At 43.3% G+C, this 27,976-nt stretch overlaps 1 protein-coding gene across 6 annotated transcripts; it reads right to left on the reverse strand.

Moving 5' to 3' along the window:
• Positions 1-253: 253 nt before the first annotated feature.
• Positions 254-27,970, reverse strand: LOC129810857 (tight junction protein ZO-3-like). 6 transcript variants are annotated; one of them, XM_055861814.1, is made up of 30 exons: positions 27,541-27,720; positions 27,027-27,121; positions 23,579-23,635; positions 23,027-23,151; positions 22,752-22,854; positions 22,308-22,596; positions 22,051-22,154; positions 21,666-21,855; positions 21,342-21,423; positions 19,475-19,575; positions 19,282-19,363; positions 19,088-19,197; positions 18,777-18,974; positions 12,875-12,959; positions 9,365-9,450; positions 7,446-7,548; positions 6,923-7,011; positions 6,754-6,826; positions 6,463-6,530; positions 6,300-6,360; positions 5,963-6,119; positions 5,596-5,704; positions 5,207-5,426; positions 4,692-4,897; positions 4,404-4,579; positions 3,778-3,988; positions 2,340-2,440; positions 1,698-2,237; positions 1,507-1,556; positions 254-1,303 (listed from the first exon to the last, which is right to left on the reverse strand). In XM_055861814.1, exons 3-30 carry the CDS (start codon positions 23,624-23,626, stop codon positions 1,189-1,191), a joined length of 3,882 nt encoding a protein of 1,293 aa, XP_055717789.1. In that variant the 5' UTR covers positions 23,627-23,635; positions 27,027-27,121; positions 27,541-27,720; the 3' UTR covers positions 254-1,188. The 6 variants fall into 6 exon arrangements, with proteins under 6 accessions (XP_055717789.1, XP_055717786.1, XP_055717787.1 ...); XM_055861811.1 differs by lacking the exon at positions 27,027-27,121 and having other exon boundaries at positions 27,541-27,970; XM_055861812.1 differs by lacking the exons at positions 27,027-27,121; positions 27,541-27,720 and adding an exon at positions 26,779-26,992.
• Positions 27,971-27,976: the final 6 nt, after the last annotated feature.

A 27,976-nucleotide genomic window follows, 5' to 3' on the forward strand; every position in this document is an offset into this window, starting at 1 on the left:
TGCGTTAATAAAAAAGTAAACAAGAGAACTTCATTTTTTTGGGTTTAAGAATTTAATGAGCTCAGGCTGCCATTATATAAATCGCAGCTAAGCTGTGTTTCATTATTCCACTATCCAGAAACATGTTGGATCATTCCACCAAGATGTTTGGTAACACAGGGGTGTTAAAATTACAAAAGAGTGATGGGTGGTGGACGAGGTGAGGATTTTCTACTATGTTCTAGACATGATGAAAAACAATGACAAGAGCAGATATTTTTTCGCCAGATTTGTAATATTTAATGAACAAAATGTGTTATCTTTACAAATGAATCATAATTTAGAAAATGGAGCTTTGATATATTTAGTGTTCTGTGAATGTCCATAATTGTTTTTGAAGCAGTTCTCATGAAAAGCTAGAATCCTTAGTTGCTACATAATTGGACGTATAAATGAATGATATAGCTATATGCATTGATTCTTGAAGAATAACTTATAAATGCCTAATGAGCTTTACTTCAACTGTCGTACCCCATCAGAACCCAAAATATAAGCTTGTAATCACATTTTTGTAAACAAACACTGTGTAGCCTCAAAACAGGGTTAAAACTATCAATCTGATATCATGGATGGTCAGTCCATAGCGCTCGCTTTGAATTTGAGAGTGGTTACATTTCTCCAGGCCCATCCCTCAGCTTTTTACCAAAACATAGGCGGTGTGACTGCTTTGTTATCGTTTCAATTAAGGATTCCAGCTTTAAGTTCAATTGACATCCAAGTTGCCGGTGTTGGTAAAGTCTCCATAGTTTTGATCAAAAAGAGCATTAATTAAAAAGGTACATGCAATACAAATAAAATGTTTGCTTTACTGCAAGTACCAAACCCTGAGGTTTTAATTAGAATTTCTATCAAAATTAACTTCCACTCTTGGAATTAGGCATTTAGAAAGGTGTGAGTGGCCCTGACAGTGGCCCTCCAACCTACCTCTCCAAAGAAAATGTTAGTCCAACAGAAACAAAAAGTTATCCTCGAAGGCTGAAGTTGAGAGCATTTCACATCTCCCATTTAAGAGGCAAAGTCTGTACTCTGGAACTGTATGGGCTACAATTGTAGTTCTGCAGTTCTGGAACTTTGTGCATTAGAGTTGTAGTTCTGGAATGGTGTGCTCCAGCATTCTTGTTTTGTAGTCCTGGAACTGTGTTTTCTAATCTAAAGTTCTGTAGCTGGACCCCACTCGAAGTCCTCAGTCTCGCCATTGTCATCGGAGCTGTCACTGCCTCGGATCTGAGTGCGTCTCGTCTGGACAGCCTGGTGGTGAGCCAACCTATGAGGAGATAGAAGAGAAAGACACATAATTTAGTTTCACTTCAGTCTTACTCAACTTGGATAGAACAATTTGGACTAGAAGTAGTTTCTCACTTTCCAGTTGCTAAGGTTGGTTTATAGACATGGATTATGATGATTATCCAATTAAACAAATACCATCACACATATTAATATTATCAGATGTAGGCCTACTTCACTTACACAATGAATGATGGGGAAGCTTTCCTCTCCTGAGGTTCTGCCATATGGGTCTGAAAGAGGGAACGTAGTCATGGGTCAAAATCACTGGAGACATAAGTTAACAGAGTAGAGCCTTTGGAAGTAAACTAAGAGCTTATGGAAGATCTGTAAGAGTTTAGTGATATGATGGACTGAGACAGTCCCATCAGTACCTGTTGGAGTTTCTTCTCTATGACTGACATTGTGACGGATGGGGTGCTCTCTGGCAGCAGCTCGGCTGACGGGGGCTCAGGGACAAAGATTCTGGGGTTAGGGGCTATGAAGTCAGGGTGTTCATCCGAGTGGGTGGTCGGAACAGCCGGGTCAATGGCGCTGAAGTCCGAATCTGAAAAGCTATGATAGGACGGGGTGTCATCAGTGACGACATCGTGAGGAGAGCTGTCAGATGGACGATGGGTCGACCTGGGCTCAGGCACATGCATCAGGGGTGGGACCTCTCCCAGAGGCTCGGGGGATGGGTCGGGGCTGTGGTACTCGGCGGCGGGCTCAGAGGAGCGGGCCAGAGCGGTGGGCCTGGATATCCGGGACTGGTTGCTGGCGTCAAATGGTTCCTCCAGGTCCTCATTGTCAGTGTAGACCTCTCCGTCTGTAAACGCCTCTCCATCCGTGTCCTCTAGGTCACTGGCAGCACTCAGGTAGTCCGAATGAGTCCGGTCCAACGCATCCAGCTCCTCCTCTCCGCCTCCCTCCAACTAAACACACAGACATGTATTTACTTTAGTCTTTATTCTGCCAGGTAATTCATTGAGAGCAAATTCCAAGTTTGACTGTGAGCTGGGATCTGTCTGTCTTACCGTGACTTCTGAGACCCAGACAGGTTTGGCCTGCTGGTGTCTGATCTTGTCTTTCAGAGTCTCATACCACACATTAGAGCTGGGCTGGAGGGCAATACGAGCTGGGAAGTATGGGAACGATGGGACATAGTTATGAATAAAACCACTTGACCTTTTTTAACAGATAAACTACTTAAGAGCAAAAACAACAAGTACAGTTGAAGTCGGAAGTTTACATACACTTAGGTTGGAGTCATTAAAACTTGTTTTTCAACCACTCCACAAATTTCTTGTTTTGGCAAGTCAGTTAGGACATCTACTTTGTGCATGACAAGTCATTTTTCCAACAATTGTTTACAGACAGATGATTTCACTGTATCACAATTCCAGTAGGTCAGAAGTTTACATACACTAAGTTGACTGTGCTTTTAAACAGCTTGGAACGTTCCAGAAAATTATGTCATGGCTTTAGAAGCTTCTGATAGGCTAATTTACATCATTTGAGTCAATTGGAGGTGCACCTGTGGATGTATTTCAAGACCTACCTTCAAACTCAGTGCCTCTTTGCTTGACATCATGGGAACATCCAAATAAATCAGCCAAGACCTCAGAAAAAAAATTGTAGACCTCCACAAGTCTGGTTCATCCTTGGGAGCAATTTCCAAATGCCTGAAGGTACCACATTCATCTCTACAAACAATAGTACGCAAATATAAACACCATGGGACCACGCAGCCGTCATACCGCTCAGGAAGGAGACCTGTCTCATAGAGATGAACGTACTTTGGTGCGAAAAGTGTAAATCAATCCCAGAACAGCAGCAAAGGACCTTGTGAAGAAGCTGGAGGAAACAGGTACAAAATGATCTATATCCACAGTAAAACGAGTCCTATATCAACATAACCTGAAAGGCCGCTCAGCAAGGAAGAAGCCACTGCTCCAAAACCGCCATAAAAAAGCCAGACTACGGTTTGCAACTGCACATGGAGAAATGTCCTCTGGTCTGATGAAACAAAAATAGAACTGTTTGGCCATAATGACCATTGTTATGTTTGGAGGAAAAAGGGGGAAAAAGCTTGCAAGCCGAAGAACCATCTCAAAATTCATCCAACTTATTGTGGGAAGCTTGTGGAAAGCTACCCGAAACGTTTGACCAAAGTTAAACAATTTAAAGGCAATGCTACCAAATACTAATTGAGTGTATGTAAACTTCTGACCCACTGGGAATGTGATGAAAGAAATAAAAGCTGAAATAAATCATTCTATCTACTATTATTCTGACATTTCACATTCTTAAAATAAAGTGTTGATCCTAACTGACCTAAGACAGGGAATGTTTACAAGGACTAAATGTCAGGAATTGTGAAAAACTGAGTTTAAAATGTATTTGGCTAAGGTGTATGTAAACTTCCGACTTCAACAGTATGTGTTTTGATAACACAGGTATGTGTGTGTTTACCTGCGAATAGATGGCCGCAGTGCTTCCTCATCTTGAGGGCCTGTGCGTAGAGGCGTCTGGAGCTCTTGTTGGAGTTCGGGCACATCCTCTGCCTCATGGCCTTGACGTCCTTCCTGCTGTGTGGGTCCAGAAAGAGCACCATGGGGTGGTACTGGATGTAGTTCAGACGCTCCACTGCAGTAGGAGTAATGTCCAGCAGAGGGTGCTTGTTCTGGACACAGAGGCGTGAAGAAACATACAATTAGGCATTGTTCTTCAATTGCGAGGTGCATAAATGGAGGAATTCAGATATTACGTTATTGTTTTAGCAATACCCACAGAGTTTTTAATCTACGGTGCGCGACATGGTTCAATGTGCCAATAAACCAGAACAATCTACTTGTTTTTCTCTCTCGATTTGTCGCCGTCTTGGAGCTAGAGTTAACTTCTAATGCGGACACAAAAAAAGAGTAATGGAGAGCACAGTATAATACGGCGAACGTAGAAAATGAAGCATTTGTGGTAAGTATATGGGAGCGGCAATCTTTATTCATGTCCGCCATTCTGGTCCTGGATTCAAACAAGCATATAGTTGTACATCTGTCTCACACCACAACAGGTCACATCTTCCCAGTTTGTTTCATCACCTTCTCTGCAATCCTTCGGACTGTGTCCAGCTTGATGACCGTAGAAGCGGTGTCTGCTCCACTACTACGAGGAACCATCTCTGCCACCTCATATTCATCAGGCATCTCTCTGGCCAGCTTCTCCATGGCCACATCATTCAGAGGACCCAAGATGACGATTGGCCGTTTGAAATTAGCTGGAGATAAACATGGGTCCACGTACATGGGTTGATTCACAATACAAAATGTTTAGTACACAATCTTGTTTAAAAGTGTTCGACTATTATGTGAACTATTATGTAATATAACCTTCTCTGAGCAGAACTCTCTCGTACGCTGGGAATTTGCCCTGGATAGTGAGTTGGAGCAGGTCATCGCGGGTCCGGCGGACGTTCTTCTTGGCCCCTCTAAGCCCCCGTAGTTTCCAGAACTCTGCCCTGGGCCCTGAGACCTGGCGATCCCCTCCTCCTCCACTGGCCCTCTGAGCCTGCTCCATACTGGCCAGTGTCTCAGCCCTGGGTGAGAGACAGAATGATTGTAGAATTACTGCTACCCTAATGACAGTATGAGGCTGCGTTTACATAGGCAGCTCAATTCTGATCTTGTCTTTCTTTTGACCAATCAGATCACTCATTTGCTAATAATTGGGTAAAATATCAGAATTGGACTGACTGTGTAAATGCAGCATAAGTATACAAATTGGAAATACGTTGCCATCAGATGTCATCCTTTGTAACCTAATGTATCTTTTTACGTTTATCTTTTTACATCCAAATCCAACCAATCATATAATCAATAACTCACTCATTCTAGTCTCAACTCACCCGGTCTGGTTGGGGATGGTGCCCTTGTCCAGCTCGTGCAGGTCGTTGCCCATGCGTATAGCCAGCCACTTCCCCAGCTTGCCCCTGTGCATGGTGTCCACCACCCTGAACACCTCTCCCCTGGTGAAGGCTAGGCTGTTGTGGCCCTCTGCCTCGTTGTCAAAGTGGGTCCGGATGTAGAACGAGTCCCCCAAGTTGGACTTCAGTATCTTCTTGTATACTGACAAGAGAGGCAGAATAATTTAGGAATAATTTAATAATTTGTATGTACCTTATTTGTTACTGGGTAGAGTTATTACATAGTAATTGTCATACGGGCAAGTCCTCTGAAATCAACCACAAATCTTCCCCCCTGCACCTGGTTCTGCCTCTAAGGACGTTATACTCACTGTCCATCTTGTTCTGAGTACGGATGTCCACCGGCTCCCCTCTCTTTATGTTGATCAGGAACATAGCAGCTTCCTCACGGTTGAAATGACCAAAGTCCACCCCATTCACCTAGAACAAGACCATAGCCCATAAGTGGGTGAGAGATGTGTTGCATATACTTGTACTGTAGATAGTGACCACTGAAGTGCTGATTTACACTAACACTTGTCCCAAAGAGCTAGTGTGCACAGGCTTTTGCTTCAGCACGGCATAGAAAAAAACTGAATTAACTAATAAAGATCTTAATTGAATCAGATGTGTTAGTGCTGGGCAGAAACAAAAGCATGCACACCATGTACCGGTGGTGACCGCAACAGTGAGTCTCACCTGCATGATCTGGTCCCCCTCCTTCATGCCTTGCTCATGGGCAGGACTGTTGGGCTGAACCCCCCCAACAAAGATGCCCACGTCATTACCCCCCACCAGCCTCAGGCCTACGCTGCCCTCCTTCACAAACGACACTGTGTTCAGATCGGAGCTGTATCTGAGAGAAGATAGTACAGATCAAAAGGAGTATTTATACAAAGGAGCATTGTCCAGTCATATTCAATAGACTATAGGATACCGAACAAATAAATCACTTATGGTTGTGAATGGGTTGTACATTTCTTTATATTTGACATTTTTTCTAAGGCTATAAATGGGTATAAATAAATCACCTTACCCCAAGTTAGGTGTGGGGATGGAGTCCGGAGGTAAGGAGTAGAGGGGTTCCTCTGTCTTGGCTGAAATGGAAATAACAGTTAAAACCTTCCTTCCATCCACAGAGTTACTAACACGTTATAAAGAGGACATTGGAGAGCTGATACAAGAGAGTTGGTACTTACAGTAGGCTGGAGGGTTGCTCTTCACTGATATCCCAGAGCGGACAGTTCCATTGGCTCTGCGTGGAATACTACAAGAGAAGAGATACCATTCACTGACATTTCCACAATAAGTGAGTTAGAGGTCAGAGAAGGTGGAAGTGTACACACACACTTGTGATCAGATTGACTTGAAGAGTAACATGACTTGTCACAGAGGACGTTTCTTGGAGGTGTGCATTCCTTTTGTTTATGGTGGTTTATTAAATTGTCCGTTCTTTACCTGGTTGTCTACAGTGGTTTCTAGTGTTTTACCTGTGGTTGCTCTCCACATCGGTACTCCCAGACCTCCGAGGGGGTGAAGGTGCACGGTCTGACTCAGAGGAATCTGAAGAGAGCAAAAACAGAGGATGAGGATACAGACTTCCAACCCCAAGTTCAATCTTACTAGACAGTGCCCATCTTTCATATGAGGGACACTGACCTGAGACTGGTCTGGAGGGGGTCATGCCTCGTTGAGGGGGGTCCTGTCTCACTAATGGAGCTGGAGAAGAATGCATCTCAGGCAGAGCTCTGGGAGAGAGAGAGGAGAGCTAGAGAGCGCAATCATACTCAATACAAAGCTCTTATCGTGTCAACTACTATAGAAATCCTATAGTTAAATACTAGCTAATTGGACTGGAAGGGGCTATCAAGAGTGCGATGTTGACCGACTTCAAACAGTGTGTGATCTTAGCATGCAGAACTATGCATGTTAAATGTGTCAATATTGATTCAGTTCCTTGTCCAAATAAACCAACCAGTCTAGCATCCTGGATTTATCCTCCGAACATATTATGTTCTGAAGCAGTCAGCTATTAAAATAGTTTTTAATCAACATGTATGTGTACCAACGTCTTTAACTTGCCATTTTGCACTCAACTAAGTTTACGCATCGCAGTATTATCTTGGCCAGTATCATCACATTCTCCTGTTAACGGGTTGGTGTGTTCGACTGTCAGCATTACCTGTAACTGTTCTTGGATCCCCGGGAACTGGAGCCTCCACTGTCTGCAAATTCCCGTCGAGGTACGGATGAATAACTTGCCTCTGACTCTGATCCTGAGCGCCCTGTGGACATGGCCAGACACACACACATACAGTACCAGTCAACGGTTTGGACAGCCCTACTCAGTCAAGGGTTTTTCTTTATTTTTACTATTTTCTACATATTACAGTAGAATAATAGTGAAGACATCAAAACTATGAAATAACATATATAGAATCATTCAAAGAAGCCACCCTTTGCCTTGATGACAACTTTGCACACTCTTGGCATTCTCTCAACCAGCTTCATGAGGTAGTCACGTGGAATGCATTTCAATTAACAGGTGTGCCATGTTAAAAGTTAATTTGTGTAATTTCTTTCATTCTTAATGCGTTTGAGCCAATCAGTTGTGTTGTGACAAGGGTGGTATACAGAAGATAGCCCTATATGGTAATAGATCAAGTCCATATTATGACAAGAACAGCTCAAATAAGCAAAGAGAAACAGTCCATCATTACTTTAAGACATGAAGGTCAGTCAATACGGAAATTAAGAACTTTGAATGTGTCTTCAAGTGCAGTAGCGAAAACCATCAAGCGCTATGAGGACCACCACAGGAAAAGAAGACTCAGAGTTACCTTTGCTTCCGAGGATAAGTTCATTAGAGTCAACTGCACCTCAGATTGCAGCCCAAATAAATGCTTCACAGAGTTCAAGTAACAAACATCTCAACATCAACTGTTCAGAGAACATTGCATGAAATCAGGCCTTCATGGTCAAATTGCTGCAAAGAAACCACTATTAAAAGGACACCAATAATAATAAGAGACTTGCTTGGGCCAAGAAACACAAGACATAGACATCGGACCGGTGGTAATCTCTCCTTTGGTCTGATGAGTCCAAATTTGAGATTTTTGGTTGCAACCGCCGCGTCTTTGTGAGACGCAGAGTAGGTGAACGGATGATCTCTGCATGTATGGTTCCCACCGTGAAGCATGGAGGAGGAGGTGTGATGGTGTGGGGGTGCTTTGCTGGTGACACTGTCTGTGATTTATTTAGAATTCAAGGCACACTTAACCAGCATGGTTACCACAGCTTTCTGCAGAAATACGCCATCCCATCTGGTTTGCGCTTAGTGGGACTATCATTTGTTTTTCAACAAGACAATGACCCAAAACACACCTCCAGGCTGTGTAAGGACTATTTGACTAAGGGGGAGAGTGATGGTGTGCTGCATCAGATGACCTGGCCTCTACAATCACCTAACCTTTTATTTAAATAGGCAAGTCAGTTCATTTACAATGACGCCCTACACCGGCCAAACCCTAACCCTACGCTGGGCCGATTGGGAGTCCCGTAGGGCGGCGCACAATCACGGCCAGTTGTGAAGCGCCTGGAATCGAACCAGGGTCTGTAGTGACACTAACACTAAAATGCAGTGCCGTAGACTGCTGCGCCACTTGAGATGGTTTGGGATGAGTTGGACCGCAGAGTGAAGGAAAAGCAGCCAACAAGTGCTCAGCATATGTGGGAACTCCTTCAAGACTGTTGGAAAAGCATTCCAGGTGAAGCTGGTTGAGATAATGCCAAGAGTGGGCAAAGCTGTCAAGGCAAAGGGTGGCTACTTTGAAGAATCTTAAATATATTTTGATTTGTTTAACACATTTTTTGGTTACTACAGGATTCCATATGTGTTATTTCATAGTTTTGATGTCTTCACTATTATTCTACAATGTAGAAAATAGTAAAAAATAAAGTAAAACCCTTGAATAAATAGGTGTGTCCAAACTTTTGTTTTGTACTGTAGGTAAACAAAAACAAATCATAAACACACCAAACATGAGCAATAATATAGGCATAAGTTACAAGTCAGTAATTGTCAATATGCACACAGTGCACCTTTAGCATGGTTGCTCATTGTGACACTGGGAGCCTTCCACTTGGGGGGCTCCACTTGGGGCTCCACAGCTACTAAAGGAGTGGCTCTGGAATAGAAGATGGAGTTTGGGAGTGAGGGAGAAGGAAGACAATAGAACTCAGTTACATGTGGAGAAAATAAATAATGATGAGAAGACTTAGTATATTCACCTCAGGACATCTGGGGGAGCTGTCTCACATAGCAAGACCCTACTGGCTGATCACAGTTGGTAATTAACAATTACAAGGATCATTGTTGCTTTTAATTGAACAACTGCATTTTACTTGTTATCCATGCCATGGATGCTAACCCTAACTCATCCATGTACAGTCGTGGCCAAAAGTTTTGAGAATGACACAAATATTAATTTTCAAAGTCTGCTGCCTCAGTTTGTATGATGGCAATTTGCATATACTCCAGAATGTTATGAAGAGTGATCAGTTGAATTGCAATTAATTGGAAAGTCCCTCTTTGCCATGCAAATTAACTGAATCCCCCAAAAACAGGTGTGAGTGTTGACGAGGACAAGGCGGGAGATCACTCTGTCATGCTGATTAAGTTTGAATAACAGACTGGAAGCTTCAAAAGGAGGGTGGTGCTTGGAATCATTGTTCTTCCTCTGCCAATCATGGTTACCTGCAAGGAAACACGTGCCGTCATCATTGCTTTGCACAAAAAGGGCTTCACAGGCAAGGATATTGCTGCCAGTAAGATTGCACCTAAATCAACCATTTATCGGAGCATCAAGAACTTCAAGGAGAGCGGTTCAATTGTTGTGAAGAAGGCTTCAGGGCGCCCAAGAAAGTCCAGCAAGCGCCAGGACCGTCTCCTAAAGTTGATTCGGCTGCGGGATCGGGAAACCACCAGTACAGAGCTTGCTCAGGAATGGCAGCAGGCAGGTGTGAGTGCATCTGCATGCACAGTGAGGCGAAGACTTTTGGAGGATGGCCTGGTATCAAGAAGGGCAGGAAAGAAGCCACTTCTCTCCAGGAAAAACATCAGGAACAGACTGATATTCTGCAAAAGGTACAGGGATTGGACTGCTGAGTACTGGGGTAAAGTCATTGTCTCTGATGAAGCACCTTTCCGATTGTTTGGGGCATCCGGAAAAAAGCTTGTCCGGAGAAGACAAGGTGAGCGCTACCATCAGTCCTGGGTCATGCCAATAGTAAAGCATCCTGAGACCATTCATGTGTGGGGTTGCTTCTCAGCCAAGGGAGTGGGCTCACTCACAATTTTGCCTAAGAACACAGGCATGAATAAAGAATGGTACCAACACATCCTCAGAGAGCAACTTCTCCCAACCATCCAAGAACAGTTTGGTGACGAACAATGCCTTTTCCAGCATGGTGGAGCACCTTGCCATAAGTCAAAAGTGATAACTAAGTGGTTCGGGGAACAAAACATCGATATTTTGGGTCCATGGCCAAGAAACTCCCCAGACCTTAATCCCATTGAGAACTTGTGGTCAATACTCAAGAGGTGCGTGGACAAACAAAACCCCACAAATTCTGACAAACTCCAAGCATTGATTATGCAAGAATGGGCTGCCATCAGTCAGAATGGCCCAGAAGTTAATTGACAGCATGCCAGGGCAGATTGCAGAGGTCTTGAAAAAGAAGGGTCAACACTGCAAATATTGACTCTTTGCGTCAACTTAATGTAATTGTCAATGAAAGCCTTTGACACTTATGAAATGCTTGTAATTATACTTCAGTATTCCATAGTAACATCTGACAAAAATATCTAAAGACACTGAAGCAGCAAACTTTGTGGAAATTAATATATTTGTCATTCTCAAAACTTTTGGCTACGACTGTATAGTTCCAAATGCATTTGAGATCCTTTTCGAATTAGACCAATATAATGCTCATTCATTATCAGGCATTCTATGTTTTTTTTAATCATGCTGCTGATTGCTTTGTAATGGCCAGATTCAGCAACATTTACAGTAGAGGGATGTGCTTAGTGAAAGTCGCTTTTACTTTATTGGCAAACAAAACCTCACAGTCCTGACTGGTTTCATCACTGCCTGGTATGGCAACTGCTCGGCTTCCGACCGCAAGTCTCTACAGAGGGTAGTGCGTACGGCCCTGGACATCGCTGGGGCCAAGCTTCCTGCCATTAATGACCTCTATACCAGGTCGTGTCAGAGGAAGGCCCTAAAAATTGTCAAAGACTCCAGCCACCCTAGTCATATACTGTTCTCTGCTACCACACAGCAAGCGGTACCGGAGCACCAAGTCTAGGTCCAAAAGGCTTCTAAACAGCTTCTACCCCCAAACCATAAGACTCCTTCATCAAATAGTACTCGCAAAACACCAGTCTCAACGTCAGTGAAGAGGCGACTCCGGGGTGCTGGCCTTCTAGGCAGAGTTGCAAAGAAAAAGCCAAATCTCAGACTGGCCATTAAAAAGAAAAGATTAAGATGGGAAAAAGAACACAGACACTGGACAGAGGAACTCTGCCTGGAAGGCCAGCATCCCGGAGTCGCCTCTTCACTGTTGACGTTGAGACTGGGGTTCTGCGGGTACTATTTAATGAAGCTGCCAGTTGAGGACTTGTGAGGCGTCTGTTTCTCAAACTAGACACTAATGTACTTGTCCTCTTGCTCAGTTGTGCAGCGGCGCCTCCGACTCCTCTATTCTGGTTAGAGCCAGTTTGCGCTGTTCTGTCAAGGGAGTAGTACACAGCGTTGTACGAGGTCTTCAGTTTCTTTGCAATTTCTCACATGAAATAGCCTTCATTTCTCAGAACAAGAATAGGCTGACGAGTTTCAGAAGAAAGTGATTTGTTTCTGGCCCTTTTGAGCCGGTAATCAAACCCACAAATACTGACGCTCCAGATACTCAACTAGTCTAAAGAAGGCCAGTTTTATTGCTTTTTTAAATCAGCACAACAGTTTTCAGCTGTGCTAACATAATTGCAAAAGGGTTTTCTAATGATCAATTAGCCTTATAAACTTGAATTAGCTAACACAACGTGCCAATGGAACACAGGCGTGATGGTTGCTGATAAAGGGCCTCTGTACGCCTATGTAGATAATTTTTTTTTATAAATTAAAGATCTAAATGAAATTCAAAATAAAAAGATGCCATTTACAAGTACAATAGTCATTTACAACATTAACAATGTTGACACTGTTTTTCTGATCAATTTGATGTTATGTTAATGTACCAAAAATGAGCTTTTCTTTCAAAAACAAGGACATTTCTAAGTGACCCCAAACATTTGAACGGTAGTGTACACATTACCTCAATTACCTCGACTAACCGGTGTATAGGTATATAGCCTAGCTACTGTTATTTTACTGCTGCTCTTTAACTATGTTATTTTTAACTTAACACTGATTTTTCTTAAAACTGATTTGTTAGTTAAGGGCTTGTAAGTAAGCATTTCACGGTAAGGTCTACACCTGTTGTATTCGGCACATGTGACAAATACAATTTGATTTGACTGAGCACAAGTTAGGGGTTATGACTCATCTGTACCTGTACCTGCTCCGGGAGTCCTGCCTGTGGGTGGTGCCCTGTCTCTGGGGGGGCCCGGAGCTGCTGTCCGACTCAGTCTCAGAGTCTGGGGAGAGAGCAAGGGTAATGCTCCAATTATGTGGCCCTTTCTTTTTTTTTTATAGTTTATTTTTGCATTTTCCAATTAACAACATTTAAGACAAACGTGAAAAGATATTAGACAACAATAGGACAAAGTGACAGTAACAGATGAGCGTAACAAAGAAAGAAAAAATAAAACAAATTATAATTATATATACAAACATACAATAAAAAAAATATAGAATGAGACATTGGATCATATGGTCACCTGCCGTAGGCTACATATTATACATTACGTGTTAAACATTATTAAGGATAATATAGAGATTAATTCAATGTGATGTGGGGGGAGATTCTCCATATAGTCAATAAAAGGTTGCCAAATTCTGTAAAATGTATTTAACTTATTCCTCAAGCGGAAAGTAATTTTCTCCAGTGGGATACAACTATTGACTTCTGATTGCCACATTGCAACTGGCAGGGGGGAATCCAATTTCCATTTCAAGGCAATACATTTCTTGGCAATCGCTAGCAATATTTCTGTTAGCTTTATAGTATGGCTTTGCCTAAGATTGGTGTTAGTAAAGTTGCCCAGTAGACAGACCTCTGGGTCTAAAGGGAATGCAACCCCATGAATTGAGGATATGGTACCGCATACCCCCTGCCAGAAACTGTGTAGTTTTGAACACTGCCAAGTGGAATGGAGGAATGTTCCTTCATCTGAGCCACATCTAAAACATAGGGAGGAGATATCAGGGTTGAACTTGTGCAGTCTAGATGGGGTGATATAGAGCTGATGGAGGAAATTAAACTGGATCAGTCTGTATCTGGAGTTCAATGTGGATGTAACACCATCCCTGCATAGGTCACTCCATAGACCCTCATCAAGATCAATACCCAGATCTTTTTCCCATCTAAGTCGGGGTTTATCTAGCCCAGGCAGTGTTAGTCCTGACATAAGAGCATCGTAAACACGGGAAATGGTCTTGAACAGTGGTTGGTCTGCGTGGCAGAGTTGTTCAATAGGTGACATCTTAGGTAGGTTCCATTGTCCCTTGAGAGACACCCTAATAAAGTTTCGTAGTTGTAGGTAGCTAAAGAAGTCCCTGTTAGGCAAGTGGTATTTCTGTTTCAGCTGATTAAAAGACATAAGAACTCCCTCCTCGTAACAATGTTCCAGAAGAGTGATCCCATTATCAGACCATGGTCTAAAGTTACTGTTCTGGAAAAACATAGGAATCAATCTATTGTTCCATAAAAGGGTTTTAGGGGAAAGGAATCCCCTCGTCCGAACAGCTCATGCAGTTTGCACCATGCCAGGACAGAATGTATGATTAAAGGGTTGTCTGTGATGGTTTTTATAGATTTTCTGTCCCATTTGTAAAACAATTCTGCCCCAGTGTCATCATTTACCTCAAGCTTGTCAATGTTCAACCATGAGGGAGAGGGACCCTTGTCAAACCTCTGAGCCAGAAACCTAGACTGTGCTGCCCAGTAGTACATTCTAAAATTGGGGAGGTTTAAGCCCCCTTGACTGTAATCCAGGGTCAGTTTATCCAGGCCAACCCTAGGGGTTTTACCGTGCCAGATAAACCGTCTGGTCAGCTTGTCGAGAGAGGAAAAGAATGCTGCGGGAACAGGGATAGGGAGAGATTGAAACAGATATAGAAATCTGGGCAGGACATTCATTTTAATTACATTGATTCTACCCAGTAGAGTGAGAGGTAAGTCCATCCATTTACAAAGGTCACCCTCCACCTTTTGCAACAAACTGGCCAGATTGAGTTTATAGAGGCTGTTCAGGTTACCATCCACCATTATGCCCAAATATGTGAAGCCCATAGCCGACCATCTAAAAGGAAACTTGTGCTTGATGGTATGATGGTCAAAGACAGCCAACGGTAAGATTTCGCTTTTATCAAAATTGACCTTATATCCAGAGAAAGAACTATAACACTGTAGTAGGATCTGCAAGTGAGAGAGGGAGTGTTCTGGGTTTGTTAGAAATAAGATAAGGTCGTCCGCAAAGAGTGATAATTTATGGGTATGGGGGCCCACCTCAAAGCCATGTATGTTAGGGCACATTCTAATAGCCTCAGCCAACGCTTCGGTGGCGAGGGCAAAGAGGTGGTGGCTAATTGGGAAACCTTGTCTGTTCCCCCTATAGATAGGGAAAGAGGAGGAAGTAATCCCATTGGTAACAATCCTAGCTTTAGGAGATTTGTAGAGTGATTTTATCAAATTTACAAACACGGTACCTAAACCAAACTTTTCCAAGACGCGAAAGAGGTATGGCCATTCAACCCTATCAAAGGCCTTTTCAGCGTCGAGGGAGACTGCGACAATAGGTATTTTGTTTTTGTTAGCAAGGTGAATTATATTAAAGAACCTTCTGAGATTATTGGAGGACAATCTATTAATTATGAAGCCAGTCTGATCTGGGTTGACCAACAGGGGAAGACATGACTCCAGTCTCTTAGATAGCATCTCGGTGACCAGTTTACAATCTGTGTTAAGGAGAGAGATTGGTCTATATGAGGCGCACTTTAGTGGATTTTTCCCTTTCTTGTGGATTACAGTAATCACTGCTTGAGAGAAAGACTCTGGAAAGCAGTTGTCTTCCCTGGCTTTTTTAAGTACCTCCATAAGGTAGGGGACCAACAGCTCCCTAAATTCTTTATAGAACTCTGGAGGGAAGCCATCCTCCCCAGGAGATTTATTAGAAGGTAAGGATTTAATGGCCTCCAACAATTCAGGAACTGAGAAGTGTTCACTCAGGCGCTCGCTGTCTTCCCCTGACAGGCATGGGAGGTTGAGAGAGGAGAGAAAGGAGTCGATCTCTGATAGATCATCGCTTGATTGGGAAGTGTAGAGGTCTTCATAGTATTTCTTAAAAGTATTATTAATTTCAGTAGGGTCGCAAGATATCTCATTGGTAAGAGTTTCTATAGCATTAATTGTCCTCTTACTTTCCTCTGCTTTCAGTTGCCATGCCAATACTTGTGAGCTTTCTCTCCAAGCTCGTAATAACGCTGTTTTGATTTAGTGATGGCCCTCTCAGCTTGATATGTGTTCAGAAGATTATATTTCATTTTTTTATTTACCAAAAGCCTGTATAGATCTTTAGTCGGGCCTCTTTGGTAGGTTCTTTCTAGCTCTGAGATTTCAGATTCAAGGGCACTCAGTTCCGCACCGTGTTTTCTCTTCAGCCCTTTAGTATAGGAAATTATCTGTCCCCTCAGATAGGCCTTCAATGTGTCCCAAAGAATGAAACTGTCAGGAGCGGAGGGTTTGTTTGTCAAAGTGAAAATATTGATCTGCTCTTTGATGAATGCACAAAATTCAGGTTGCTTTAGGAGTGTAGAATTTAGTCTCCATCTATATGCTCCATTTACCTTGGTAGGAATGGAGATTGATAATACCAGGGGAGAATGGTCACTAAGCAATCTGGGGAGATACTCGACATCTAACACTCTATGAAACAGTTGTGTCGACAGTAAAAAGTTATCTATGCGTGTGTGTGTCTTGTGTGGGTGTGAATAAAAAGAGTAGTCCCTATCCTGTGGGTGCAACTGTCTCCAGATGTCTAGTAAATTGAGATCTTTCATGAATGACATGGTGAGCTTGCTGGCTTTGGTAAGAAGTGAGGGTTTATCAGAGGACCTATCAAGAACTGTATCTAAACAAAAATTTAAATCGCCTCCAACCAGTAACCATCCTGGTGGTGCTTGAGCAACCTGAAGGAAGACATTCTGAATAAACATATGGTCATCGAAGTTAGGAGCATAGATATTCAATAGGGTCCAAGACTCTGAAAACATATGCCCCTGCACCAAAACAAACCTGCCAGAGGGATCAGAGATGGTGTTGTTGACGCAGAAGGGGATGTGTCTACTTATCAAAATTGCAGTTCCTCTTGCTTTGGAGTTAAAAGAGGACGCAAAAACTTGTCCTACCCATTCCCTCTTTAATTTCTTGTGTTCACTGGCTGTAAGATGTGTTTCTTGTAAAAACACAATGTCAGCCTTTAATTTCTTAAGGTATGTATAGACTCTCTTCCTTTTAAAATCGGGCTGTTAAGACCTTTTACGTTGAATGTGACATATTTTAGTGGATTAAGCATAGTTGGGTTTCGAAAATGTAACTGAATGGAAATCTTTCATATGTAGATAGTTAGGAAATGTTTCAACTTTGGTATGAACACAGAAGTGACCTATGTGTCTCTTTAGGAAGGAAACAATAAACATAGAAAAAAAGGGGAAAAAAAATAAAGAATCCCACCCACCCCGATTGTTAGACTAAAACCACAATCCCAACAATCAAACATGAATACACTTGTAGAGATACGTTGCTGCTCGCTTTCCATCTTGCTCTTACTAGCTAAACCTTGGCGAAACTAAAACCTGCGAGCTCTCTAAATTGAAAACAAACGTTGTGAATAGACATTTATGGCTGAATATTTACTGCCCACGGTAAGGGCTGCTTGAGTCTCTTTTCGAAAGATTAACATAAAATGAGGGGGAAAGCAGTGGGCCTAAACCCACTTATTTGCTTCGCCCAGTGATATGGACTAAACCAAAATATACTCTCCTGTAAATGTAATAGAAATCACCCCGGAAAGATACGGTTAGTTGAAAATGTACAAATCAATTATAGCGACCGGAGGTTATCAGCGGTTCAGTCCGGATAAGAGAAAACAAACAAACTGCATTTTATCCCCCAAAGAGACCGTCCTGGCTCAGACGTTGCTCAGTTCTTTGAGAAAAGTGTACACTTCTCCTTTGTACTGAACTTTCATCCGCGCAGGGTGGATGAGGTAGCCGGTGATGTTCTTCTCCTTCAGTGCTTTGGCGGCAGGTCTGAACTGCTTGCGACGTCTTGCGAGATCCGCGCTCATATCCGGGAAAAGGCTGACCCTCTTGCCATCAATGGTGATGTCCCCTTTGGCTCTTGTGAGTTGCAGTACCTTCTCTCTGTCTTGGAAATGGAGGAACCTGATCAGGACGGCCCGTGGGGGCTCATCTGGCCGGGATTTCGGCGCTGATGTTCTGTGGGCGCGTTCGATTTCCAGTGGCTTGGTGAAGTTGATTATGCCTAGGACATCCGGGATCCATTGAGTGAAGAAACGGACCGGGTCACGGCCCTCGCTGTCCTCTTTCAATCCCACCACACGGATATTACTACGCATGCTCTGGTTCTCCATCTGATCTACCTTGTTTTTGAGGTAGGCATTGTCCTTTTGCAGTTGTATCAAGACCTGGTCATGTCGAGCGATGGTGTCTTCAACTGTGCTAATGCGCAACTCTGCCTCAGTCGTTCTCAAAAGGAGATCATTCATGGAGGATTTTAGGTCGTCAATGGAAGAATGGAGTTCAGCCGTTTTCTTAGCGATTTTCATAGAAAGACCTTTGTTACCATCCTGAATTTCCCGGAGGAGAGTAGCCAGCATGTCGGGCAGGCTCGCAAGAGGCCGAGAGCAACAGTCTGGAACTGTCGTTTGAGTTATGAGGGCTAATGCTAATCTTGCTAGCTGTAGAGTTATCGTTATCTTGGGAATCAACAATGTTTTGGTCGTCCTTCTTGCCTCTCGGTCGGAGGTCCATGGCTCGTTGGGAAGGTAAGTACTTGACAATTTATCAGCCGATGTTAGAATATTGTTTCAACGTTGTTATTTAGGTAATAATAGAATAACTTTGAAGAGCTCGGTTTTTCAACGTCTGCTCAGCTCCGCGGCATCACGTGCTCCTATGTGGCCCTTTCTACCTCCTTTGAATGTACTTATAATGTTATGTCAAGGTGTTCCTGTTGTGGAAGTTGAGGCAAGGGGTGTAGTGTTACTGACCTGGAGGTGGGGCTTTGACAGGAGAGGAGACCCGTCGGGGGGGATCCTGACGAATGGAGATGGGGGAGGCGCTCAGTGTCCCAGGGTGGGGCAGGTCAGGGAGCACTCTGTATCTGGAGTGGTCCTCTGTGACTCTGGAACTCTCTCCTCTTCTAGGGGGTGGTGAGGCACTGCGGTCCGAGTCCGACTCTGACACCACTGCACAGAGAGAGAAACAGGGGAGAGAGAGAACATGTTATTATCATCATGATCCACTCATCGAGAATGTGTCATTTGATGAGATTTCCCTATAGCCTATGTTGTGCGTTTACCTTTACGAGTTCGCAAGGCGGAGGAGGGACGGGAAGGACGTGGGGCGGCCCAGTCGAGGATGCCAGGTGAGGCTTTGGGGTTGGGGAGCATGGACACCCCTGAAAGAGTTCTACAGCAAGAAAGAAAAACACCTCAATGAAACACAGATCTCAAAATATCGAAACAAAAGTGTCTGGTTTGAGGTTCAACCCACCTGTATTTGTCGGCTATGTCTGGGCTGTCCTTCCTGACAAGAGGGGGTGAGGCACTGCGGTCAGACTCGGACTCTGAGGGGGCTGGAGAAAAACAACACACAGTTCAGGTCAAGCTCGACAGGGTACAGATTACACACGAGTGGGATGGGCCAATGTTTATGAAGGAGTTGAGAACCTCGTCTCTGGACTGACCTCGGCGAGAGGGGTAGGCTTTAGTAGCAGGCCGGGACAGTGTCGAACGCACCGGGGACTGGTCACGAGACTTAGCTAATAGAGGAGGTTGCTCAGCTCTTCTGCAACAGAACAAAGAGAGAAAGCCTCATCATACGTACAGTCGAAGTCAGAGGTTTACATTCACCTTAGCCAAATAGATTTAAACTCAGTTTTTCACAATTCCTGACATTTAATCCTAGTAAAAATTCAGATCACCACTTTATTTTAAGAATGTGAAATGTCAGAATAATAGTAGAGCGAATTATTTATTTCAGCTTTTATTTCTTTCATCACATTCCCAGTGGGTCAGAAGTTTACATACACTCAATTAGTATTTGGTCGCATTGCCTTTAAATTGTTAAATGTGAGTCAAACATTTTGGGTAGCCTTCCACAAGCTTCACACAATAAGTTGGGTGAATTTTGGCCCATTCCTCCTGACAGAGCTGGTGTAACTGAGTCAGGTTTGTAGGCCTCCTTGCTCAAACGCTTTTTCAGTTCTACCCACACATTTTGATTGAGGTCAGGGCTTTGTGATGGCCACTCCAATACCGTGACTTTGTTGTCCTTAAGCCATTTTGCCACAACTTTGGAAGTATGCTTGGGGTCATTGTCCATTTGGAAGACCCATTTGCGACCAAGATTTAACTTCCTGACTGATGTCTTGAGATGTTGCTTCAATATATCCACAATTGTCCTGCCTCATGATGCCATCTATTTGTGAAGTGCACCAGTCCCTCCTGCAGCAAAGCACCCCCACAACATGATGCTGCCACCCCTGTGCTTCATGGTTGGGATGGTGTTCTTCGGCTTGCAAGCGTTGCCCTTTTTCCTCCAAACATAACAATGGTCATTATGGCCAAACAGTTCTATTTTTGTTTCATCAGACCAGAGAACATTTCTCCAAAAAGTATGATCTTTGTCCCCATGCAGTTGTAAACCGTAGTCTGGCTTTTTTTAATGGCGGTTTTGGAGCAGTGGCTTCTTCCTTGCTGAGTGGCCTTTCATGTTATGTCAATATAGGACTTGTTTTACTGTGGATATAGATACTTTTGGCCCTGTTTCCTCCAGCATCTTCACAAGGTCCTTTGCTGTTGTTCTGGGATTGATTTGCACTTTTCGCACCAAAGTACGTTAATCTCTAGGAGACAGAACGCATCTCCTTCCTGAGCGGTATGATGGCTGCATGGTCCCGTGGTGTTTATACTTGCGTACTATTGTTTGTACAGATGAACATGGTACCCTCAGGTGTTTGGAAATTGCTCCCAAGGATGAACCAGACTTGTGGAGGTCTACACATTTTTTTCTGAGGTCTTGGCTGATTTATTTGGATTTCCAAATGATGTCAAGCAAAGAGGCACTGAGTTTGAAGGTAGGCCTTGAAATACATCCACAGATACACCTCCAATTGACTCAAACTATGTCAATTAGCCCATCAGAAGCTTCTAAAGCCATGACATAATTTTCTGGAATTTTCCAAGCTGTTTAAAAGCACAGTCAACTCAGTGTATGTAAACTTCTGACCCACTGGAATTGTGATACAGTGAGTTATAAGTGAAATAATCTGTCTGTAAACAATTGATGGAAAAATGACTTGTGTCATGCACAAAGTAGATTGCCAAAATGATATAGTTTGTTAACAAGAAATTTGTGGAGTGGTTGAAAAACTAGTTTTAATGACTCCAACATAAGTGTATGTAAACTTCTGACTTCAACTGTAGGTAAAAAGGAGACTTGTCACTTAAGGAAATGTTAGATCAAGTGCAGACATCTCAATAAGAAGATACTAGAAGTAGATCAGAATAGGTGAATAGGTGAATAGGTAAACATGTTTCACGTGAGGTTACCTGCGTGTGCGTCGTTCTCTAGTGGCGGAGCGTGACACTCTGTTTCTAGGAGTGGGGATGTCTGTATCCAGGTCTGAAATGTCTGAGGAGATCAGAGGAAAGCCATTAAAACCCTGAGGAATCACATACTGGAGCAGCTGAACCAAAGTTTACTTTGCTTTTCAGGAGCTGCTTCTGACTCTACATTCATATCTCTCATCTACTACTTTCCTCCTTCCCCCTCTTGCCACCCTCCTCCTTCCAATCCTGAGATGCTGATGCTACATTCTCTCACTCATACACTACTGTCACTATTGTCTTTCGCCTTTTCCCTCGCTCCCTCACCCTCCAGTTCAGAGCTGCTGTAGCCACGGCGGTCCTCCTCGCTGTTGGGGGCGCTGTCATCCACCTCGGGGATGCTGACCAGGAACTTGCGGTCGTCTCTCAAGACCATCATGGTCAGCTTCCCCCGGGACTTCTCCACCAGGTGCTTGGTCTCAAGCAGGGACAGGTTCTCTGTTGTCATGCCATTGATCTGGACAGGAAGTAGAAGTTCACAGAATGCGGAAATCGTCCTTTGGCTTCATACAATGACATTGAGGAAAACAGACATAATTAAAACACCAGGAACATCTGTCATCAAAAGCATTCTGGTTTATGGTCCCAGTATAGAATCATATCTATGTACAAAGCAAAGATGTTATGTTTTGTGATGAAATATCATATAGACCTTGAGAATGAGGTCTCCCTCCTGCAGAGAGCCCTCCTTGGCAGCCAGACCCGTCTCAGTCATGTGTTTGATGAAGATTTGGCTTCCCAACTTCAGTCCATACTCTGGAACAGGAAGAGAAAGGCAACATGAAATCGTTGTAACGGAGGCCTTGAATTCACTTGTCTATACAATCACGTCCGATCTGTGATTACGATTTGAAACCTTTTGCTACGGCGTGGCCTAATGAACACAACCCAGATGTTATTCATCCTTACCATCTGTGAGTTTCTTCTTCAGCAGGGTGGTTTTGATTGGCTTGTCTAGGAAGTCCTGGTGTGGCAGCCGTTTGTACCCCGACATAAGTGGCAGGGCGTGAGCGGTCTCGTTGCGATCGGAGGTAGTGCTACGGGCGCTGTAGTGGTCAGGGTTGCGGGCCTGGTCGGAGCCATCAGAATAGCGTCGGATCCTCCGTGGGGGGTCCTGATCCAGCAGGTTGGAGTGGGAGGCGGCACGCGACGGTCTGGTGCTGGCTGGGAGCTGGACCTTACGAGGACGCTTCACTGTCTGAGAGAGAGAGACCTGTATTACCTTTATTTTGTCTGGTAAGTGTACTGAAATTATGTTCTCACAGCAATAAGCTGGGGTTGGAGTTGCTCACAAATCACACGAAGATGGAAGAACCAACCATGCTTAACACTACAGTACCTAAGGCTACTCACTATGTTGGCTGTTTTGCCACATGACTTAAGGTTCTGGATGGTGAAGGTAGAGTAGACATTCTCCATGGACACTCCATTGACCATGACGATCTGATCTCTGACGCTGTTGGAGAGGAACGAGAGGTAAAACAAGCTAAGGATCAAAGACATGCAATTTTACATTTGGATGTGTTTGGTTGTGTGTGTGAGTTTACTGTATATACCCTCAAGTAAAACCCTTAGAGGCATGTGCCTGTATGCCTGAAGGGTATAGCTGTAGGGTGTAGGCAACTTACAACAGCCGTCCCATAGCGGGTCCGTTCCGCACCACATCTGAAACCATCACAGCTGTGCCCCCTGAGTCTGGGTTCGGCTTGTCTCTGCCCCCTGATATCGCAAAGCCAAACCCCATCTTGGAATCCTGCCATAGCAAGAGTAGGAGGGTGATAAGCGAGAAAGAGGAAGAGAGAAAAAATGAAAGAGAAAGAGCAGGTGAGAGAGATGGAGAAAGCAGGGAGAGCGAGTGACGGAAAAAGAGAGGGTGATAAAGAACAAGGGACATAGGAAAGAGGTAGGGAGAGCACATTCCATCAGCACTGAAGTGTGTCACCTGACCTGTACCAAGAGTTACAGGGAGCAGTAGGGCGTGCCTTTGTTACTCAAACTTTCTGCAGTTAGCCACAGACTTGGATCGTTTTGAAGTCCATTCCAATTGAAGTGGTTCAGTATTTCTATCGGTACACCTTGAGTATGTCAAAGTACTGTCTGTAACTACATGCTGTTGTGTTTTAGGTCCACATCAAAGTATGTCATCAAATGCTGACTGACAAAACAACAGAGACACTTACTTTGCTTAGTGTTATAGTATGCTGCTCCCATATCATCAATTCTTCCATCTCTGGTTTCTGAAAAACAACATCAAACCTAGTTACAACATGTAAAACCAATCGCAAAGCACAGACATTCTCCATTTACCATCAACAAACCATAACATGAATAAACTCCAGCAACTTAATCACAACAGAAGCAGCAGTTTCATGTCCTTACATTGACAGTTGCCAAGCCCCACTGTGTTGTTTGTGAGACTGAGGAGAGGAGTCAAAATGAGCCGACTGCAGCGTGCTCTCACCTGTCTCATTCCATTCCTCTGACAGGTACGGGGGAGGGGCCACAAAGGGAGAGAAGGAGCTGGCCGCCCTTGCTGTGACATACGACACCCGGGCATTGTTCAATGGGGTGCAATGTTATAGAACGCTGCAGGTAGAAACTCAATGTATAGAGCTGACTAGACTTGTTCTCCATGGCTCTCTAGTCATATGGAATAGAGAACTATGTCTGTGCTACACAATTAATTTCTATCTGCAATGTTTTTCGTGCCTCCTCCAATTGAACACGCCTCCGGATACAAACAGAGGACATTCACGAACCGACGACAGTGCCACACTAACATACTGAAAACATTCCACATCTAATTTCAAAACTAAACAACATTGCAGGTCATATCTCTGATATTATAAACTGGGTGGTTCGAGCCCTGAATGCTGATTGGCTGACAGCCGTGGTATATCAGACCGTATACCATGGGTATGACAAAACATGTATTTCTACTGCTCTAATTATGTTGGTAACCAGTTTATAATAGCAATAAGGCACATCGGGGGGTTTGTGGTATTTGGCCAATACACCACGGCTAAGGGCTTTATCCAGGCACTCCGCGTTGCGTTGTGCAAAGAACAACCCTTAGCCGTGGTATGTTGGGCATATACCACACTCCCTCGGGTCTTATTGCTTAAGTATCCTACTCCTACTACAGTACAAATTGCCTAAACTGGTCCAGCAAGATGGACTACCCTGAAGGACAAGAGAAGTATTGCAGAGATGTGTGAAACCTTGCCCCACACACACACTTTATTCAAATGAATGTACTGGGACAAAGAAAGTTGTAATGTACACTACAGCAGAATACACATTTACAGCATCGGAAATGAAATGTAACCAGAAGACGACTTTTACAATTCAGAAATTCGGTGTATGCTTGATCATCTGTCTGACTCAATAATATACATACTAGAAATATATTGTGCATGTTCCTACTACTCTACATAGGTTCAATTACACAAACAGCCATTGTTGCATTGAGATGAGTGTTAGTTGTCTGTGGGCAATTTCACGGAACGGGATTATGCTGAGACTTATTTTTCACTTTAAGTCTAACAAACCATACAACTCTATGCACAATGACCATCTACACAGTAAATATATTACAATTTTTTTTACTGGAAATATTGTGCAGATGCAAAGTTTGGTAAAATAATTATGTTAATCTCGCTCAGTTTTATTCTGTTACCAAACTTTGTATCTGCATAGTACTTCCTGTAAATGGGCTTTTGTAAAATTGTCTGTGGAAATTATTAAAAGTAGTCCTTGTGCATAGAGTTTTGCAGTTCGCTAAACTTTTAAAATCAATAGTTTTTGTTAGGTGTACATTTTAATGTGAAAAATCTGAGTCTCAGCACAATTCCGTTACCATGGAATTGCCCTTTTGTTAACTGTCCTACAGGGTCATGACAAACATACAGGTCAGAGAACGGTCAACAAGGTGAGACAGACATGGTCAGATAGTCACTGAGGAGGACAAGCAGGACAAGCATCCTCAATAAATCACTAGTATTTTACTAATGGTGGAGTAGCAGGTGGAATACCTGCTATAGATGGTATGTTTATGGTCAAAAAGACTTGGGCTAAGGGTTCATCTTTAACCTAGTATAATTTCTTACAACAGTCTAATTAACATTAGACTGAAGGACTAGATATCAGCAGTCTCACAGCTCTTCAACTGTTTGATCATCCCATGATAAGCAAGGGCTCCATCTTAGAAGCTCCTGGTCAAGAGACAACGTCAATGAAATGACGGTGGTTTATCTCTAAAAATGACACTAGAGTAACACAGTTGTAATCATGGTCAAGTCTATTATTGTAATAGAATTAAATGAATAAAGAGGATATAGTTGACATGCATCCTCCGGTAGACACCTTTCATCTGCTTTGAGAGGTCGAAGGGGCCAACTGCCAGTATGCAAATATCATTGACGCTATCATTCTACAGTCTAATCAGGGTCACTATTCCTGAAAACAATGTCTGTCTCCATGACTACAACATTAACAAAGAAGGGTAGTGAACAAGCATTCATGAGTGTATTTTTCTTGGGATTCTGACAAATCGACAATCTTGGCTTTGGTTGCTGAAACTCACTTGTGCGCAAAAGAATACAAATAGGTTACATGATGCAGCCATTATCAAGAAATCTACACAGAATTGCCCAACGTTCTGCATAATCCCACTTGACAATTACTACGGTATATGTATACTTTAACAGCCAAAAAGGTCACCAGCACAGGCAAACACTTTGTGTAACAAAATTGGCAAGGGCAGCCCCAGTTAATGCCACCCTATAGCCAGTGTGCTGGCCTTGGCAACCAACATGAGGAATAAACCAAGCCTTTCCCTGACCAAGTATATTCATCCCCCACCTGGCTATTCCAGGGGAGATGCTCTATGTTAGAAATAACCTTTACCGACTGACCCTCCGCGGTGCAGATAGAAACCGGATGCCTCCGGTTTTCAGGGGAAAAGGAAAGAGAGCCTGTGATGTCACTTCTGCTTTTGGACTTCAAAAGGCAACACTCCACCTGAACTCCTCCTTCACATTTACTTAATTGGTTGAGCAGTGCAGAAGAGAACCTCCCCCCAAATATTTTTTTGTCTCGTCAGGACCAGGAAGAGGCGTTTAATTTACACCTGCTACGTTAGGTTCTTACCTACTAGGCTGCATGATATTAAGGGAGGCTAGCCAGCCATAACAAGGTGAACTCTTTCAGACATAGGAAGTAGATAAGCTTGGAGAGTGAAAGTAAAAAGACAACACAGTAAAGCCTACATGACAAGATCAAAAAGGCCACACTTTCTTAAAAAGGAAGCAACAAAATCTTCAGGTACTTTCCTGACTTTCATAAAAGATCATAAAAGCTGTTTGTCCTTTTTACTCACCACTTCTCTGAACCTCACTTCCATTCCCCACTGGGAGTTGAGCCTAGCAACACACACACCTGTGGCTTCCTCACATTACCTCTACTCAAAAACACACATTTTTTTTTATTCTAACATAATCCATGTTGGAGGCCAAGAAATTAAAGACCCTGTGCTTCAAATCAAATAAATGTGGATTATCAATAGCTAAGGGTCCTGAGCACTATAGCTTTGTGGGGTAAAAAACACCTAGCAGAAACAAATCCCACCTGGATCAATGAGCGGCTCCTCCCCTTCCAGCACTTTCTATTGCCCCTTTGTGGCCAGGGATTTAAGGCGGAACCAATTTTGCCAGTGTGAAACCCTATATAGTGCCACGTGGAAAAGATGAAACACCTTAATTAAAAAGGTTCAGTTGGTAAATATTACAGTATGTGAGTCACTGTAGTCCAGTCATCAGATAAACAGTTGTATGTGAAATTTAAACAAGACTTGAGAAATAACATACTCATTTAGACACATTATCATATTACTAAGGGGGCGTTACAGCCAGGAAACTCACATTGTTTGATCATAACAGTACATAAGCCCTTAAACACTTCCCTAACCTAATGATGCTTAAATGGTGGTGACATGGATGGTAGACAAGACTGGTAAAACCAACCCAAAATGGATAAACTGATTCAATTTTTACACCACACTATAAAATTAGATTTAGCAATTTCACAGAGGACTTGATTTTCCAGATACAAGATAACCCCCGGCGAGAGAGAGACCACTTACCGGTGGTGTCACCGAATAACTGACCAGTTTCAGCGCCTGTTTCAGATTCATGACAAATCAGTAACGTCCTGTTTGGTTTCAACAACAACCGGCTGACAGAATATGACCGAGTCACCTCTGCTCTGTCCAGCTGACACACTGAAGCTGTACTGAGCACATGGTTGTCTGTCCCTGCGAGCTTTACACCTTATCTAAGCAAGCCACCGTCTCTGATACCCCCCAGTCCCCCATACTGTCCAGGTGACACAGAAGAGACAGAGGTACTCTCCAAATGACACCTAGCCTCTACAGTTTGCAAAAGCTATTTCATAAACATATATCCGATGTTGCTGGTATAGGCCTATGCACTGAGAGGAAGGATATTCCCATTCTGGCGTGAGCTCAGTCAGGTACTACTTTCCCATGGAAGCCCAGGTTATGGGACTGGATTAGTCAT

Source organism: Salvelinus fontinalis, chromosome 14 (assembly GCF_029448725.1).
Source record: "Salvelinus fontinalis isolate EN_2023a chromosome 14, ASM2944872v1, whole genome shotgun sequence".
In the NCBI taxonomy this organism is placed as follows: Eukaryota; Metazoa; Chordata; class Actinopteri; order Salmoniformes; family Salmonidae; genus Salvelinus; species Salvelinus fontinalis.

What these genes read in the sequence shown, in the direction of transcription:
- LOC129810857 (XM_055861811.1), bottom strand. Translation starts at nt 27,591, where the DNA reads ATGAATCTGAAACAGGCGCTGAAACTGGTCAGTTATTCGGTGACACCA. An exon ending in GTGGCAAAACAGCCAACATA is followed by an intron (nt 22,597 to 22,751) that starts GTGAGTAGCCTT and finishes TCTCTCTCTCAG; the next exon opens with ACAGTGAAGCGTCCTCGTAA. An exon ending in GAGCAACCCTCCAGCCTACT is followed by an intron (nt 6,361 to 6,462) that starts GTAAGTACCAAC and finishes TTTCCATTTCAG; the next exon opens with CCAAGACAGAGGAACCCCTC.